Raw genomic sequence first — 19,165 nt, forward strand, 5'->3', positions numbered from 1 at the left:
TTAAATTAAGTGAAAATAACATTCATATCTCATCATCATTACTAGCATTGTCTCCTAATACATCAACATCTTTGTCTTCGTCCCCGTCTTTGTCTGTTAGTTGAGGGCCAGGGAGAGTCGCTAGTCGATCGCGTGTGAGTAAGAAAGGTGCCCAGGTCAGTTTTGAAGGATCAACCTTTGGCAACCGCTTTTTTTCTATTCTGTTTAGATGTTCTTCAATGGTGGCTTTGTTGATTTCAATTATGTAGCTATCTGTATCGGGGTCACGACGTAGCATGTGGTTCAGTTGGAGCGTGGAGACAATATCATCAGCAGTCATACTCGTCCGATTCATTAAGTCTACTCGACAGGTTCAATGATACTGTTTCTCTGCTTCCAATTGACAAAAACTGATAATCACTTGCCTTGTATACTTATTGGCTCCTTTTGGTCTCGAAGCTCATAATATAATGCCGTTTTCCAGTAACTACGGTAACTCAACAAACCAAGGTCCGACAGCGGTCGTTCGGGTGATCCAATTCTGTGTTCTTTCTTTGTTAAAAGGTAACCTAAGAAAGTCCCCATCAAAGACTTTGAGTACCCGTATCTTCTTCTCTCTCTTTTTTTGTACAAAGAAACCCCGTTTTTTGTGGTCGACTTACTGAAATCAATCAAATATTGCCCATAGCCCTTTCGTTGATGAACAGGCATGGTCAAGATACAAGATACATTGTAGTCCATTGCCGAATGTTTTTCCTAATCCACATACACGCACAATAAGTGTCTAGTTTTCAAGTAGTGAGATCAAAGGTACCTTTGAAAAGTATCCTACAAAATGGCATCCTGCTTGGTCAACCTCGGTCATGATGTAAAACAGGAATGGTTCGACATCATAGTAGAGTGTTTTGTGATCAAGAAACATTTTTGCCAAAAGGCACAGGTTTTGACAATAGATCTACAGAACATGTATTAGCCCGATAGTCCAAACAAGAATCTGGAATATTCAAATACCTTGTTTTTACGTCCGTCAACCTCGAATATTGATATCTTTCCATCTCGATAGATCTCATCTCCTGGAGGGTGTTTTATGGGGCACTTCATCTACAGCCACATCTGTTTAGCTGGAACAGGACTTCTTAAACCACTTACTTTGTGTCGTCCAGCGACATAGCTACTCTTCATGTACTTCATACAAAATTCACATATATAGAGCAACGGATGGCTACTGTACTCTTCTGGATAAGGTGCAACATACCACGTATCGATAAAATAGTCTCCGAATTGTATTTTTGTGATTTTTGGGACTTCAAGTGCTGGCATCCAGTTTTGCTTTTGAAGACCATCTGTAGGATATGTAGACGGTGATAATGACGACTCTACTATCGATCTATCAATATCTGTTTTCTCCTTTAATCCATAATTAAATAAATAGATAAATTAATATATAGATGTACGTATATGTATATGCATATATATATATATTAATAACCAAATATTTAAATATTTAAATATTTAATTAAATAATTAAAGATCTTTTGTGTATATTTCATATTTGATAAAGTCTATATTACCTTTGATATCTGTTTCGCCATTTCGAATCTTTTGTAGTCGAGCTCGGTAGGTGTTCCCCTCTTAGTATCTGCCTCGGCCATTGTGAGTTTGTGGCCAAATGTCTCGTAAAAACTGTTTTCTGCATCGACTACAATCTTTGAGCGGAGCCGCCCAGGCCGTTCTTTCTTTGGACGATTGCGCTGCAGTTGTCCATCAGAGTTTGTGTGTTCTTTAACGGTGAGTCGTAGACGTACGGGGAGTTTTGCGGAGGTATTCTCGGCGGAGGTGAGACTATCTTTATCCGTTTGGGTTTGTGCTTCTTCAGCTGAGCGTTGTGCTTCGCGTGTTGCTTTTCTGGCCGCAATCCTACTTGATCGTACAATGTGAGTTTCGATAATAGGTCGAGACTTTGTTTCTAATGATTTCAAAGGAGGGCGACCTCGCTTCCGGGTGACCATCAGCGGAGGAGATGGTGATGTGCGTGGTGTGCTGATGAGGAAGATAGGCAGGTCTGTAGTGAGTTTTTTGTGGGTATAGTCTTGGCTGTCAGACAACCGCCTACGTTTTTTGGATGATGTGAAGGTGCGTGTGACAGGAGACGAAGGTTGAGAATGAAGGGCGCTGATGGAGGATGGGGAAGGCATGCTAGAACATATACTGCAGTTCCAGTCATCTACAAAGATTTTGTTTTTGTTTTTGTTTTTGTTTTTTAAAAAAAAAAGAAGTTATAAATCAGCCTCATTTGAAGCAATTGTAAGACTATGCCCATGCTTTACGTTCGGGTATATTAGCGACTTGCGGATCACAGCAGAATGTATGGCATCCTCGGTCGCACGAAGCGCAGATTAAGATTTCTTCCTGCAACAAAATAACGGCTTTTTTTAGGAGTCTAATATACTAGTCAACAAGGACTCCTACATAAACGCTACCTCATCATGTTTGCAAAAACAGACCATACAGCTCTTGCAATCATTACATTGCCAATCGTAGGACAATGCTACTGTTATCGAATCCACGTTTAATCCAGAACACTCTCCATGAGCTACGAACCAAATAATATATGCACATATGTATGTGTGTGTGTGTGTGTAGATATATATATATACATATATACAAATATATTTACAATAAACACGTCAATCATCTCTTGGATATTAACCATTTTCTACAACTTTTTTTTTATCCCACACACTATGACAACGCCTTATCCCGTTGATTTACCGACCGTTGCGATGACAATCGACACACTTTAGAGTGAGCGGCTCTTTTTTCTCACCAAAGCCCTGGCTCTTATAGCAGTAAAAGCATAACTCTGACGTGTACTATGTGTGTATATATGTATATATATACATATTTTATTATTGAGAAGGGGGAACATATTGGTCAAGCGTACACAACCGTGATCACGTCTCTCTTACGTCGAAAGCAGGTCGCGGACGCATTGCCATGGTCAGGTTTTCATCGTTCATTTGTCGAATTCTCTTTTTTCTTTTTCTGTATTTATATATTTTCGTACAATTTTGGTGTTGCAGTAATTAGTCAAGTCAAATTAAAGCTTTGACAAGGTATTTCTCGAGAAAAGAAAGCGATTCACAGTAAGGTGGTCTGTCTTTTTCCTTTCCTTTTCTTTGGGGGGGTTTTTTTTTTCAAAAGGTGGCTGCTGTAACGAGTCACGCTGGTGTTCCGATGAGTCGGTTACACGCCCATTTCAAACGTATACGCCACTACACACACACACACACACATATATATATATATACATATACATATACATACATACACATACACATACATATACATATTACTTTGATTGAAACAGACGTACTCAGATCATTAAATTCCTAGAGTACAATTAATGACCAAGATATTTACACGCTCTTTTCCCGGTCTTTCTATTTTGTTGCTTTTGTTGTTGTTATTGAGGATGATAATAGTGTTATATATTTTGTGTGGAAATTAAACAAAGGTAGAAGTAGCAAAACAAATGTCTACAAATACAGAATATTCATTTTTTTTTTTAAAAAAAAAAAACAAACTTGATAAGAAATATTTAGAAAGGCTTTGTGTCTTCAATATGTATGGTTCACATGTGTGGTGCAAAGATTTGTCCTTTCGAGTAAAGAATAAGATTTTAGTAATTTAATAATAATAATAATAATAAACAAAGTATGTACCTGTATTGAAGTAAAAATATCACCCGTAGTTTGAGTCAACTATAAAGCGATCGACCATTTTTTTCTTTTTGTTATTTCTTTTGAATGTCATTATTAATTATTAGGCAGGGCTGTCCAAAAATCCCCTTTTTTTTAAAAAAATAAATAAATAAAAAAAGTAATAATTATAATAGTAGTAATAGCGAATTGCTTTATACCGCCGTCTTAGGGTAATACTTTTAGTAAGATCGGTTGTAACACGAGCTGTGCTTGATAACCGAGGTAACACGTCAGTTAGTGTCCCCATCTAATATGACTTTGATCATCAAAGTAATTGCAAGTAGAGAAACTAGTTGGTAGGTGAATTAGTCCACTGTTTGTTAATTTATATCAAATTATTTCATATCTAGTGTAGGTATAAAAAGAGGCCACACACACACACGGCCACACACACATATATATATATAAGCATCATTTAGCACTGATTTGATCTTGTTTATCTTTATTGACGAGATTAAATTATGAATACAAATTAGCCAAAATAGGGCAAGAACTATGGTACAAAAGATCAAACTCTATAGCCTTTGCTGGACACCTCTTACCCGCATTGACGGAGGATGGCAAGATTACACATTTTTTTTGCATTGCAATCATGAATACAATACCAGGATTGAGCTGAAACAGTGGAACAGTGGAACAGAATCAATGTAATATTTGGATACGACTTCCCACGCTTGACAATGGAGATTATGTATCATTAACATATCTTACTTTAGCCGAATGTATTAACCACTGCATAATATATACTAGCATCTTCATTGTCCAATGAAAATACCTTTCAACTAGAATAAAATTAAATAAAAACAGCGCACCGGCCAGTCTTTTTTTTTATTGTTGCTATATTTTTTTTCTTATTCTTCTTGTACTCTTCCCTTCTTACTTTCTTCCTTTTGCTCTTTCTTTCTTTCTCCTCTTCTTTCTCTTTCTCTCTTTCTCTTCTCTAGTTATGGGGTTTAGTTTTTCAGGCTTGTTTGGAAGGCCTAATAAAGGGTCTTATCAGCCAGAAAACATTTCCAATCCTCATGGCAACTCACTTGAGGACGAGCGTGTTTTGTTGCTACAGAATGACTCAAAGACACAAAGATTCTATGATGGTTCCACACCAAGACTAGCAGAAAAAGATTTGTTTTGGACGAGCGAGTCCATAAAGGAAATCAAGGCCATCATGGTATTTGCTTGGCCTCTTCTAGCAACCTATTTACTCGGAATAGGCATGCGTGTAGTGGATGTTTGGTTCATTGGGCGACTTGGCCCACAGCGTAAGTAGCATGAATACAAATAACCCCAATTCAATTGTCTAATGTTTTTCATGTCAGTTATGGCTGCTGTTAGTCTGGGAAATCTGTTCTGTACCGTTGGCGGCCTGGCCATGGGATCTGGAATGCTAACAGGTATGTACCAAGCATTTAATGAGCAAGGACGTTGATTTTTTTTTCTTCGTTTCTTTCTTTTCTTGAATAGCAATCGATACACTGGTGGCACAGGCCTTCACTGGCGCAAACCATCCTCACACCCTTGGAATCATATTACAGCGTGCCCTCTGTATTCTTGCCTTATTTACTATACCCGTAGCAGTAATATGGTAAAGTATAATAAGAAAGAAGAAGAAAATCATCTTAAGGCTGGCCCTTGTAATTAAATACAGTATCATCTTCAATGACTAATGTGCGTGTTTTCACTCTCTCAAAGGATTAATGCTGAACACATACTTGTATACATGGGTCAAGACCCAGAGTTAGCACGACTTGCTCAATCGTACATCATTGTTTGCCTTCCAAACATATTTCCAATCTTTGTCTCAACATGTTTACGAAAATTTCTCCAGGGATTAGGTAAGATATCTAGATGTTTATAACATGCTATCATGCTATCATTCTAATTTTATTGATGATAATGACAATGACAATGACATTGGCAATGCTAATAATTTGCTTGTACTTGTGTTTTCTCAGGCCAAATGAGAGCTACAATGTATGTTATCGCATTGCTGTTCCCATTGAATTTGATATCCAACTATATATTTTTGGAGTATCTTCAACTCGGGCTGTACGGTGCAGCCTACCACATTGTTTGGTTCCATCTTTCTGTCATGGTTTTGTACATACTATCTCTCTGGTTTAGAACAAGTTTTAGAGACTACTGGCCTGGGTGGTCTAAGCAAGCATTTTCTACATGGAACACATTCTTAAAACTTGGTGAGTAAATAATCCCCCCTTTATATATACATAAAAAAATCTTTTGGCTTTTAATTGACTATTCAACACATTAAATTCTAGGTATTCCTGGCATGCTGAGTGTGTCAACCGAATGGGCATTTGAAGTATGTGCCATAATAACTGGTGTTCTTGGACAGACAAGTTTGGCAGCTCAGTCCATCGTATTGTCTATTAACTCCCTTTTGCTCATGATACCATCGTATGTACACAAACACACATGATAGCGAGTTAAGGTGCTGACACAGTATATTATAGTGCATTGACTAGTGCTATGATCGTGCGTCTGGGGCACCATCTGGGGGCAGATCGTCCAGATAAGACACGCCTTTGCGTTATGGTATCCGTCTGTATGGGCTCCTCTATTGTAACCTTGAATGCCTTGATGATGTATCTTTTCCGTTATAAAATTGCTCATCATTTTACAAAAGACCCTATGGTAATTGAAGCAGTAGTGGATCTGATGGGTGTTGCAAGCCTGAGTCACTTTGCAGCAGTAAGTACACCATGTGCCTGTTTTTTTTAGTTTGTTTTATTTTATGTTCATTATCTAAACGGGTGCTTAGGGAAACAGTACGATTTTGTCTGGAACTCTTAACGCCTTTGGAAAACAGCACATCGTAGCCTCCTTTAATCTAATCTCATACTATGCGATTGGCCTGCCATTCGGACTTTGCATGACATTCTATTATGATTGGGGTCTGATTGGCGTGTGGTCAAGCGTAGTCATGGCCGGCGCATTAAAGTCTTTCGGAGAAGCATGTGTGATTATGTTTTTGGTTGACTGGAAAATGGAATGCCAAATAGCTGGCCGTCGTATCAGTTCTCAAGAAACTATGGCTTTTCTTCCGGCTGTAGCTGAAAACAGCAATGACATTGTTGGATAAGAAGAAGTCTTCTCTATTATACCACCTTTCTCTTCTTCTTATGTAATATTTTATCGTTTGATATTTGTGTATTATAAGAAAAATTCAACATAAAAGTACAGCCTTGATACCTTGTTCTTTATTTTATTTTATTTTATTTTATTTTTTAAGAAAAAAGCAAAGTGATATGTTTTCCAAAACTAAAAGCCTACTTTACCATGAAAGCAGCGTACTTGAAACCATCTTTTAGCAAACATAGACAAAGCTTTGTGCATCAAATGTAGTGCTTAATTGAATACTTGATGATTTCATTCTTTTTTTTTTATTGATATTTCATTTTAATACTGGTATTGGTACTATTACTTTTGACTATTAATTACAAGACATTTTACGACTAGCTTGTCTTTATCATAAGTAAATGTTAACATATTATTATTATTTTAAAGACAAGAAATATAACAAAGTTTATAAAGTGTGTATTAGAGAATCTGATCATGGCCCCATATACTACTTCTGGGAAATTTATAGATGTATATGTCCCTGAAAGGCGTTGAGTTGATGGGAAGAAATCATCGTAGCCGGTTGATAGCTATAAATATATATTCCAAAGCCTTTTGGTCAATTGAGAATCATCAATCGACATCACCGATAAAATCGACAAAAAAAAACAAGAGTCTTTTATTAAAGTCTCCTGGTTGATAATTGTACCTTGAACCTTGTTGAAGGAATGGAAGCTTCTTGGACGTGCAACCCGCGTTATATAATATATGTCGTGTAGGATCTTTCATCTTTAATAACCCTTTACCCCGCTGTTCCCTTTCATGATTTTCTTATAATACATTGTCTTGAGGTATATATTTTCTCAGTCGATCTCAGCCTTTTCTTTCATTCATTCATTTATTCATTATGTATTTCTTAATAGTTTATCGTAATTTTCACGATTCATTTGACTGTACTCCTTTTTATTTCTGTAAATGTAGCCACTAAAACTATTAATATAATCATCATAAAAATACCAAAAAGAAAAACCTCGAGTGTTATCTATTCTCTTGACTTCATAGCCTCCCCCTTTTTGATTTGTTTGAATATTCATTTGATGTATTCTATTCTTCTTATTCTCACTATTTATTTTGTGTAGTATAAATATACTTCTTCTTCAATCTACTTTCAGGAGGCTATATTACCTTTTCAAAATACTAATCTCGCATTTTGAAAGCCATCATATATTAGTGCTTGCTTATGTACTTGCATGTCTGTTTCAGCTTTGCGCATACTGGTCTCGGTTCCAAGTGCCCAAATTTGGTATAAATATTGCGTTATAAAAGTAAATCTTTATTATATAAACCATTATTTTTTTTTAAGAAAATAAAAGAAAAAGAAAACTTAACAAAATAATCAATTAACTTGAAATTGACCACCTATTACCATGGTATCATCGCCTTTGGTTTTATACAAATATTATGCTCATGAGTGTCGATTTTGCTGTACAAACCATTTGTATATGGAGTAAGATATATTGATTTTGTATCCAGAATTTTGATTTTCTGGGGTCCTTTTATGAATACAAAATGATAAAACTTAAAAATTAATATATATATTTCAATTTATAAACAAAAAAGACAAGATTTGATTTTGTAATACGTGTATTACAAATAATTCATTATTCTCCGTATTATAATAATTCATAATTTCTTCCTCTTACATTCCATTATATACATATGATGGCGAACGCGTAGTAATTATGCATGTACCAACGTAAATCTGAGTCTGGTTAGCCTTGGATATTTGATACGTTGAAATTAGTTGAGATTAAAGAGGTGTGGCCTAGCCAGTTATATAACATTGGAAGCATATTAAACCAAGAACCTTAAATACTAAAGCTGTAAGAACTACTTGGTCTTTATGTTTTGAATTGTCTTGATAATTAATATCAATGAATCAACCATAATTAAAGAGGCTTGAAATCAAATAGGTTTGATTATACAACAACATCAAAAAAGAAAAGAAAGAAAGAAAGAAAAAAGAATAGCGGGCTATCAAACAAAAAGAATGCCGTGTCGATTCCAAGTTGCCGTAATTCTTACAATTGGCATTGCAAGTGCCTTTGTTACTTGTTGATATGGTTAGAAATGTTTACAATTTACGGATTTTTTGTCGTATTTCACTAATCTTCCTTTTACATTTCTCTTCTTCTTACCGCTCCATATTTTCCTCTCTGTTTTAAATAGCATTAATACTTTATATTATCCTTTTCTCATATATATATATACTTATTTACATACGTAGGTATGTAGGTAAGTAGGTAAGTAGGTAAGTAGGTAAGTAGGTAAATAGGTACGTACTTGTGTGGCCATCAATTATTCCCGTATATTTATCTATCCTTTCTAGGAAGTACGTCTTGATACTTGACAAATCAATATAATGTTTCTTATACAATATATGTATAAATGTATATAACAGGTGTTGTGTGAAATGTCCCGATTGGATTCTCTTGACTGTCCACAGGCAAAAAGAAAAATAATAGTAAAAAAAAAAAGACTAAAAGCGTTCAATTTTTTTTTGAGATGCGCAAGTGCGTATACTATTATTTTTTATATATATAAATAAAATATACATGTAATAAAAAAAAAAAGAATGACTGGCCAAAGAGATATCCTTTTTTTGTGACAGGCGACTTTTTTGAAATTGCAAGATTCTGTCTCCATTTTGTAAAGTCCCTTTTTGCTCAACTCCCCCCCCTCTCCACCCACCCCTTTTATTTATTTTTTATTTTTATTTTATTTTACTTTACTTTACTTTATTTTTCCTTTTTTTTTTATTATTAATATTTTAAATTTGTTTGCTATTAAAATATAATGGGTTATCGAGTATACGTTGGACGTCTTTCGCACGATGCCACAAAAGAAGATTTGGAAGGCTTATTTAAGAAGTATGGAAAGTTGCTTGATGTCACTGTGAAGACTGGCTTTGGCTTTGTCGAATTTAGCGACAAGATCGATGCTGAAGATGCAGTCCACGACATCAACGACACTCGCTTCCTAGGCCAAAGGTTAGTTTCTTCATGATCTTAACAATCAAAAAAACAGATGATCAATTAAAAAGCGCGTTTTTCTTCTTCTACTACTACTTTTTTTATTACATTAAAGAATCGTCGTTGAGTTGGCTATGAACCGTCGTCGCGATGACCGCCGCGACGATCGTCGTAGTGATAGGCAAGTCAATTAAAATAAATAAATTCTATAGTCAGTAGTCAGTAGATACATACATAGACACACACCCACACACCCACACACCCACACACACATATATATATACGAAAAATTATTTTAATACTCCTACGGGAATTTCTTTAGAGAAGTGTACCGTGTGATCGTCAAGAACATACCTCCCAAGACAACCTGGCAGGTAAAGCATTTATCCTTCCTTGTCGTCCCAGCCTGAGGTGATGCCATTCCCTTCCCCTTTCCCTTCCCCTTTTTCCCCTTCCCCTTTTCTTTTCCCTTTCATTTCTGCCTTTTTTCTACCTCTTGGCTGGCTATCCGCGGTCTCCCTTTGGTTTATGGCAGCTCTGGCTCTTTTGGCTATGTCCCCTGGATTCCGGGTTATTAGGCTTTTCTCTTCTGGCACCCTCACGTGGCTCTACAATGGGAATGGACTATAGGGAATCTGTAAAAGTGCGACTTGGACTACACAATGGTCTAGCTTGCTGATATTTCTTTAAGAAATTATCTTAAAGCGAGAAAAAGAAAAAAAGAAAGAAAGAAAGAGAGCAAATGAAGCAAAGATCGTTGTGTAGTTTCATCTCGTACTTCTACAGCCCCCTTTCTACTTCTTTGGCGGTTCTGGAAACTAAACGCACTTCCTATTTTCTTTTTCTTGGGGTTTCATGGTATGAAGGATCTCAAGGACTACATGAAGAAGGCTGGCCATGTCGCATTTGCCGATGTTCTCAAGGGTCGTAACGGCGAAGGGTAAGATATGGCTTTGCTGACTAAGATTTTTTTTGAAATGGCAAGTTGATGGCGATGGTATGTATTAGTGTCGTTGAATTCTCTAAACGTGAGGATATGAAATACGCACTGAGAAAGTTGGATGATGGCCGATTGAATGGTCAGCGAATCAGTCTCCATGAGCCCGTAAGTCTTTTTCTTATTCTGTTTTTGTCTTGTCTTACTTTATTTTATTTTGGCATCGCTTGTTTTAATTGCGTATATAACCACTAAAAATAAAAACCGTCCGCATGTGTGTATGTATACGTATATGTATATATACATACATACATACGTGTATATATGTGCGTGTGATTATGCTTGTGTGTCTGTGTGTCTGTATTTAATTTTATTTAGAGCCGTAGCAGTCGTAGCCGTCGTGATAGAAGCTCCAGCCGTAGTCGTCGCAACCGAAGCTCTAGTCGCAGCCGCCGTGACAGAAGCTCCAGCCCCAGCCGAAGCCGTCGTGACAGAAGCTCCAGCCGCCACCGCAACAGCAGCCGTAGCCACCGCAATCGTAGCAGCAGCCGTAGCAGATCTCCCCGCCGGAGATCAAGACATGATCGCTCTAAATCGCGGTCTGTTTCTCGATCGCCCTCTCCATCGCGCCACTCACGTGAAGATCGCAGGGAGGACAGATCAAGAAGACGATCAGAGTCGCCTGTGGCAAGAAGCCCGAGGGATGAAGAGGAGGATTTAGTGAGGGAGGCAACGCCTTTAGAAGAGGAGCCTATTGAGACAGCACCAGAGAGTAAAAGAGCCTCTAGCGTGGATTCCAGAGACGAGTAGAACGGGAAGCAGGAAGACAATGGGTGGTGATCAATAATAATAAAAAACGTGTTCAGGAACCCTGTTTGGCCCGAACCTGACCACAACACTTCTTTCAGTGATACGTTGGAAATAAGAGCACAAACAAACTAGGTATCACGAACAAATTATGAACTTCTTGAGTTTGTCCTCTCTCTCTCTCTTTCTTTCTCCCTCTCTTTCTCCCTCCCTCCCTCTCTATCTTTTTTTTTGTCTTTGGCAAGAAGATCCACTTTCCTTCCTTTTCACACCTTCACCTTTCCTTTAACTTATTTGCGCCCAGGGCGATGGTAGCTAGGAAACCCCACGCCAGTAGCGCCTCCACACGCTTCCTCAGCTTACTATTCATTCTTCTCATTGTGAATGTTCATTTGAATCTTGTCTTGGGAATAATTCCTTTGGACACTGGAAAGACGGCCGAAGACGGGCTAAAGGCCGTAGAGGTATTAGAATAAATTAATTAACTCTTTTTTATTTTTTTATTTTTATATATAAAGCATAAAAACAGTTCAATAATATTGTGTGTGTGTGTGAAAGAATGAGTGAAAGAGAGAGAGAGAGAGAGAGAGAGAAGATCAAAGGCATACAATGATAGTAATGATTTGCGGTACATCTATTGTTTTATTGTTTGTAATATTAATAATACAATCAATCAATAGACTCCCGGTATCACATCCGGAAACTACTCAGCACAGAGCACCCATAACCTTCACGTAACCCCAACATCTGCGACTGGTGAGAATGATAATGCAGATATTAGTGCAACCGGAACCAGCTCGACGCATTCGTTTAAATTCTCTAGTACAAAGGAATCGAGTCCTGAGAACACAGCTGGATCAAGTACAGTAAACATTACAGATGCAAGTCCCGATGAAGACATATCCAAGCCTTCTAAAGACCAAAGTGAGTCTCAGTCTGCAGAATACCCACTTTCGGTCCACAATAGTGCCAATGTTGCCATAGCCACTGATAAAGAGTCAACCACAAAGATTCTGTCCCATCAATATTCCATTTCTGAAAATAAGGATGTACCAACGGAAAAACTTACCTCCATTATTTCCTCCGCAAAACCATCAGCCACAGCAGCCACCATGTCCTCCCGTGGAGAGACAGTATCAAAACCGACCTCTACAACTGAACTTTCTTCCTCCGCCACACCCAAAAACACTGACACAGATGCACGCCCTTCTTCCGCTTCCCCTTCCGCTTCCGTTTCCCCTTCCCCTTCTTTGGAAACCGAATCCCACGAACCAACAAAAGATGTCAATGGAGATCATTCTAGTACTTCAAAAGTGTCATCAGCATCAGCATTAGCATCAGAATCAGCATCCTCCAACCACTCAGATACTTCCGCAGATCAGCCTGATTCAACCAAATCGGTGAGCGGAAAGGTCTCTGCCACGACAAAGCCAGCATCCTCGACCATTTTCCGATCGACTATCACACCTGCAGCTACCTTACCACGCAATCCAGCCGGATCAAAGACTTTTTCGATTAGCAGCAGCTCCAAGCACACCAGTGCTAGTCATCATGAAACTGATCTGTATTCTTCGACTCGTTCCACAGGCACCCATACCCATACCATGTCGCATGCACCACCCCACAGATCATCGTATGCTTCTGGATCCCATGTATCATCTAGCTCTCGTGTCTCAAGATCGCATGCATCTAGCTCTCATGCTTCAAGTTCTCGTGCAGTTATCTCTCATATCTCTGCCCATGTACCTCAAGGCACAAATAGTCTTCATCTGTCTAATGCCAGTCCTTCTTCCCATACGACTGTCATATCCAGTGTCTCGGGATCAAAAGTTAATTCCCATCATGGGTCAAAGACGAGCAGCCATGTTAGTAGTGCTACTAGTGCCCCCTCGCATTCAATGCAATCGAGCAGCCACAGCAAACCTACACCTCCTCAGACCACAAATGAACTCACAACTACCACGACCACAACAACAACAACAGCTACTACTACTACGACTACTTCAGACGCAGTAGAAACAACATCAGAGCCAACTACTTCTATTACTCAAACAAAATCCCACTCTCCGTCTCCGTATCACTACCAGACGTACAGCTGGCTGTCGAACACGTTTAGTATCGCCTTGTCTACAACCACATCAAAACCCACCTCTAGTCAATCTAGCTACAAAGCCTCCGAAACGTTGCACCCCAGTAGCTCACCATCAGATACAGACACGACAGATGACAATCTACCACAGTACATAGCGCCTAATATTAATGCTGAAATCCCAGGTATGTATTGTACAAACCAAATAAAAATCCCACCAGCTTATATATATATATATCAAAAAACTAACGATTGTTTTGTTTTGATTTTGAATTTTTAATTAGATACCAGTGATTTGGTTAATATGAAGTTTAATTACTTGTCTTATCCTCAAATGGTTCAGGATGCTTTACTGACAGCCGAATTTGTTCAAGCTCTTCCTGTATTGATCAGTAAGGTGCTTGATATTTCTGAAGACGATGTGATTATTGTCACAATCACCAGTGGTTCCCAACAGTCGGGCAAAAAGAAACGACAGACTACTGATAGCACGGGTGTGATTGTGTCTATGGCAATTCCAAGTACTGAAGTAACTGAGCTCCAGACCCTGGTGGCTTCATCTGACAGCTCTCTGTATGCTGCTTCTAATGGTCAGCTGGCCAGTCTGATTGATAGTTCTTATAAGATCACGAGCTCTAGTGGTAAGTTGAAAAATAGATATCTATAGATCTATAGATCAATCGATATTTCTTTCGATCTCTTTCTCTCTCTGCGTGTGTGTATGTCTGTACAAGACCGCAAGCACGTGGATCTCCTATTATTCTATTGAACTTGATAGGGTGTAACAAAGACAAAACATTTTACTCACGGCGGTAATACTGATGTTTCTTGTGTAGTTGCTTCTACGGCTAATACGCCTGTCGTGTCTGATCCCAACAGCGGCAGTGTCGAATCGTCGGAAGCGAGTAGCCAGCCTGACCAGCAAAAGTCTGGACTATCCAAGGGAAGTATCATTGGAATCTGCGTTTCTGTGGGTGCGATTGTGTATGCAGCTGCGACAGTGATTGTGGTGAAGAAGATCCGACATCGCAAAAGACAAATTCAAGAGCCTCCGATGGTTGATCAACACGTTTTTGCCCGTAGTATCTCGGCCCCTATTTCCCAAGGCAACTCGCTTGGGTGGTCGAATAACAGAAGTCCGCCTGAACCTCTCCCTCATCCATCCTATTACCAGCAATGGTAGTCGTGGATAGTGCAAACCAATTCTGGGGTGCTTTGTTTTATTTTATTTATATATTGTTGGTATTGTGATTTGAATCAAAATAGTCTAATCTTAAAACCTGAATAACACTCTATAATATCTATTTATTTATTTGTTTTATCCATGTATTAAAATCTATTGTTTGGTTTCCTTTTTGAGGCTTTGACTTTTAACTGTGCCATCAAAATCGCCTCCCTTATTTTATACCTTGATATGTCAAGGAAAACGACAGCTTATTAAAAATCATTCCTCCTTCAACTCACTTTACTTCAATTCAATATATAATAGGACATCGTTGTCACTTTTATGTTTTGTCTTGGGATATAACAAACAAGATATCAGGTATATGCAAAAATAAAGGAGGGAGAAATAAAAATATAAAACAGATAACAATTCCATATTTTCCCAAATTGTAATTATCTGAACTTTCAAAAGAAAAACCCCCAAAAAAAAGGTCCAAGATACTTCTTTACTATGGACATAAAACTCTATCACACAAGTCCCTCCCTTCCTCTTTATATTTTTATCCCCCCCCAAAAAAAAAAAAAAAAAAAAAAAGAAGAAGAAGAGGATATATTCATACACATTTTAGTATATAATATATATAATAAACTCTTCCATATTTACATAAACACACACCCTCCTCTTCCTTCTATCTAACCTTTCTTCTTCTTCTTTCCCTGGCTCCTTTTCTTTATTACTTTTTTTGGAATTCGTTCAATTAGCTTATATCTTAAACACAGAAATCTAACCGGTAAACTCGATAAAACAAACATAAAATTTATATAAAGGAAAACTCATACGCTTTGATCATCGATTATTGTGGTACCCTGATGAGGAGGTGGAATATTGTACGCGATCCCCCAGCACAAAAGATCACGCAATTATTCGTCTTTTATTTTGTTTTGCTTTAATTTTTTTTAATCATCTTCAGTACCAAAGTATCGATCTAGGGAATAAACAAAAAGGTCTTTAACGTCGAGAACATCGTTCTGTTGTTAATTGCGATCTTTGAAACTTACCCCCAAAATTGCCGATTCCAGGCTCAATAAACAGAGTATCCTTGGAAAGACCAGGATCCACCATGGAAGTAACGATCTTGACGCGTGGAAAAGCGTTTGAGATCACACCAAGACCAACGGGAGCAGCCAAAAAAGACACGAAAATAATATTTTCCTAAGATAGTAGTAGAAATAATAATTATAATAATATTAGTATTATTTCCCAGGGTTTGGTGTATGTGTATTGTTTATATTATTACTATTCTTTTTTTTAAATAAAATAAAATAAAATTGGTGTAATTGAATTCTAATAATTTACCTCTGGTACATCATGATCCAATAAAACTCTCACAGCCATTAGACCTGCGGCACCTGTTCCTATGGTAGCATCCTAGGTTGTTTGATTTTATATATGTATATACATTTTACAATTGTCAATTTATCTCTATAAATTGCCTGTGGTGTCTAATTCTTTATCTAGTTACATACCATCAAAACAACCTGATAATCTTTAACATTGGACGGCAATTTCATATAATGAAGCTAAAATTAAAAACAAAAAATAAAACAGTATAATTATTATATTTGTTCAATAAATAAAGTTTTTTTTTCTTCTTTTAATATATGTTCCACATTATATATTTTGTACCAATATTTTTTTTTGTATTAATTTGTTTATTGATTTTAATACTATTCTTAATACTATTTGCTTTTTACCTGTGGTTCACCAGTAGCAGGGTCTGCCTGGATAAGGATCTTTCCTATCAAGACATCACTGCACACCCTTCGCAAACCTGCCTCCATCGTTCCGCCTGCCCGGAGAATAGACACACCACAAATCTGCCAAATTTGTTCTAGATCATTCCCTCCTTTTTCTACATGACTACCACTCCTCTCTTCATTATTTTTCTTCTTCTCATTTACCTTATCCTTGACCTTTAAGCCTTTATACACTGCTCCAGTAGGAGTCTTGATTTGGATAGGGTCAAAAGGAATCAAACCAAGGCCACTAAATAATCATTTACGTATATAGATGTGTGTGTAAATGTTCCCTTTTTTTTTTCTCCTTTATTTTCGATCAAACTTTAATTGGCTTACGTTTCCATGATCAAGGTTGTGAGCCGCTCGGCATAGAATACAAATTCGTCTCTAGGCGTTGTTCTATCTCTGAGGATAGTGTGAATTCCCTAAAACGAACAAACAATACAGCATATATTTTAAGTACACGCAAATCCCCCCAAAAAAGAAAAAGGCATTTTTGTTTTATTGTCTGTCTGTCTGTTCACTCATCTTACTTTGATTTGGTTGGTTACCGGAAGGACGTGCACATTAACTGGGAGATTTTTGCCAACTTGAATATTGGATAGACTCCAACGCAAGTCAAGTTTACTTTCCTGGAGCTGAAGCTGGACATGCTTAACAAGCAAATCAATAGCCACAGTATTCTCTAATCCTCGTGGAATAATCTAAAGAATCACCCCCAGAAATAAAATTATAATAATAATTCAAAATAGACTCGAATCAATAACACTATTACTTGATTTATATGTATGTAATATATGTACTGCTGTTTAATTACAGTCAGTGTATAGTTTCATTTACCACATCTGCATACTTGACTGTTGGTCGAATGTGATCATCATAAGATGGCTTGACGAACCGGGTGTATTGCTAATTAATTAATTCATAAAACATAAACATATTAGACAAAATCGGTCTTTGGCTGTAAGCTTTCTTTCTTTCTTTTTTTTTTATCTCTCTATCTCCTTAATTTTCTAATTTTGGGATGCCTTACATCAATTACACCTTGAACATCACGTCCACGCTCGGTAATATCACGCTTAACTATGCATATAAATATTGTGTGAGTCACACACACACAGAGAGAGAGAGAGAAAACCAACTTGATCAGTCAGTACACAAGAAACCAACTTACGGCGTCGCGCAAGGCGAATATCAGCATCTGTGTCCACAAAAATCTAGATTGAATATCATATATTTTGGTTAGAAAGAAAAAAAGAAGAGTTTATAGTCCAATACCTTTAGATCCATAAGATCCCTGATTCTCTTGTCGTGAAAAGCAAAAATGCCTTCGAAAATAACAACATTGGCACCATATATTGTGGTCGTGTGTTTCTCGCGGGCGTGCTTTGAGAAATTGTAGACCGGGACATTGACAGATTTACTAACAAAAGAGGTGATGGTACATATGTATATAATGTATTAATGTACACTTCTTACAATCATAATCTTTGAAGCTTACCCAGCCTTTAATTTTGATATGCAATCGTACAAGGCCTCAAAATCAAAAGCAGAAGGATGATCATAGTCAAAATTGCTGAATATTCGATATTTATATAAAGAAAAGGAAATCCGATCAGACATATGCTCTTCTTTTCTTCTTTCTTCTTTTGTTTTCTTAATTGGGTTTCTCAAATCTACAAATACAAATTTGGATTCTTTGTTGCTTTACTTTAGATGTGCCTGAGCAATTTGTTCAGGTTCAAGAACACGGTAAAAAGAATCCATCGAGAGGATTACAACCCAAGGGACATTGAGACTTTTGAGAATACGACTAGAAAATTTCATTTGGAATCGATTGATTGTTTTTTTTTGCATTTTATTGATTTGAGTAAGAGGTATAGTAGTCGTAACCTTACAAGGTAGGTTACCGATTTTCTTAAAAAAAAAAGGTCTTACTCTGATACACTGGTCTTTCCACTAGCACTGCCACCTGAAATAAAAAACAAATAATTAAAAACGAACACATGTATGCATATATATATATTTAATTGATATTAACTTGCATGATATAAAATATCAAAAGCATAAATTATTACCACCAACACCGATAATGTAGCTTTCTGTGATTAAGCCATCAGCACTATGAATCGAGTGTTAATTTCACCAATGCACACACAAGCAGTTGAATAGACTGGCCAAGAAAGCCACTTACTTGTACCAAGGACTAGAATTGTATTCAATAAGAAGCAATCGGTATTATCAGTAACCATTTTTTTTTAAAAAAAAAAAAAAGACAATAGAATAATATATATGTATCTGTGTCTTATATAGAAGCTTATTTCAATTATTTACTATTTTACCCTCTTCCTTCTGCACCGAGATGATGTATCTTTTTATTGCTCATTTAAGAAAAGAAAAAGAAGAAGAAATTAAGAAGTAATAATTCAAATGAGCCAGTACTTGTGATGATTCACTTCTTCCGCTTCTTCCGCTTCTTCCTCTTTTGTCTTTTTTTTTATTTTATTTTATTTTA

General features: G+C 37.1%; 5 protein-coding genes across 5 annotated transcripts; 2 read left to right on the plus strand and 3 right to left on the minus strand.

Annotated features, from left to right (window-relative positions):
• Window positions 1–396: 396 nt before the first annotated feature.
• PHYBLDRAFT_156094 (hypothetical protein) lies at window positions 397–1,299 on the minus strand (the record flags this gene model as incomplete). The annotated part of the gene is made up of 5 exons (XM_018433463.1): window positions 397–548; window positions 642–735; window positions 794–934; window positions 991–1,080; window positions 1,129–1,299. 5 exons carry the CDS (start codon window positions 1,297–1,299, stop codon window positions 397–399), a joined length of 648 nt encoding a protein of 215 aa, XP_018288057.1.
• A 990-nt stretch (window positions 1,300–2,289) lies between these two features.
• On the minus strand, window positions 2,290–2,570 carry PHYBLDRAFT_115944 (hypothetical protein; the record flags this gene model as incomplete). Its single annotated transcript, XM_018428486.1, has 2 exons — window positions 2,290–2,388; window positions 2,460–2,570. Coding segments are annotated over 2 exons (210 nt in total), but the record flags the coding sequence as incomplete, so codon positions are not given.
• Window positions 2,571–4,689: 2,119 nt separating this feature from the next.
• Window positions 4,690–6,843, plus strand: PHYBLDRAFT_16155 (hypothetical protein; the record flags this gene model as incomplete). The annotated part of the gene is made up of 8 exons (XM_018434427.1): window positions 4,690–5,002; window positions 5,060–5,134; window positions 5,205–5,325; window positions 5,433–5,575; window positions 5,696–5,938; window positions 6,020–6,158; window positions 6,215–6,452; window positions 6,523–6,843. The coding sequence occupies 8 exons, from the start codon at window positions 4,690–4,692 to the stop codon at window positions 6,841–6,843; spliced, it is 1,593 nt and encodes a 530-aa protein (XP_018288059.1).
• A 2,834-nt stretch (window positions 6,844–9,677) lies between these two features.
• On the plus strand, window positions 9,678–11,045 carry PHYBLDRAFT_115995 (hypothetical protein; the record flags this gene model as incomplete). The annotated part of the gene is made up of 5 exons (XM_018428490.1): window positions 9,678–9,871; window positions 9,969–10,027; window positions 10,178–10,227; window positions 10,720–10,793; window positions 10,862–11,045. 5 exons carry the CDS (start codon window positions 9,678–9,680, stop codon window positions 11,043–11,045), a joined length of 561 nt encoding a protein of 186 aa, XP_018288060.1.
• Window positions 11,046–15,648: 4,603 nt separating this feature from the next.
• PHYBLDRAFT_135598 (hypothetical protein) lies at window positions 15,649–19,106 on the minus strand. Its single transcript, XM_018429732.1, has 18 exons — window positions 18,993–19,106; window positions 18,845–18,856; window positions 18,729–18,772; window positions 18,589–18,622; window positions 18,362–18,463; window positions 18,152–18,226; window positions 17,929–18,073; window positions 17,825–17,867; window positions 17,684–17,733; window positions 17,491–17,559; window positions 17,184–17,354; window positions 16,987–17,075; window positions 16,813–16,897; window positions 16,606–16,728; window positions 16,378–16,431; window positions 16,208–16,279; window positions 15,910–16,063; window positions 15,649–15,836 (listed from the first exon to the last, which is right to left on the minus strand). Exons 1-18 carry the CDS (start codon window positions 19,034–19,036, stop codon window positions 15,808–15,810), a joined length of 1,395 nt encoding a protein of 464 aa, XP_018288061.1. The 5' UTR covers window positions 19,037–19,106; the 3' UTR covers window positions 15,649–15,807.
• Window positions 19,107–19,165: the final 59 nt, after the last annotated feature.

The sequence above is a fragment of the Phycomyces blakesleeanus genome, assembly GCF_001638985.1.
Source record: "Phycomyces blakesleeanus NRRL 1555(-) unplaced genomic scaffold PHYBLscaffold_20, whole genome shotgun sequence".
NCBI lineage: Eukaryota > Fungi > Mucoromycota > Mucoromycetes > Mucorales > Phycomycetaceae > Phycomyces > Phycomyces blakesleeanus.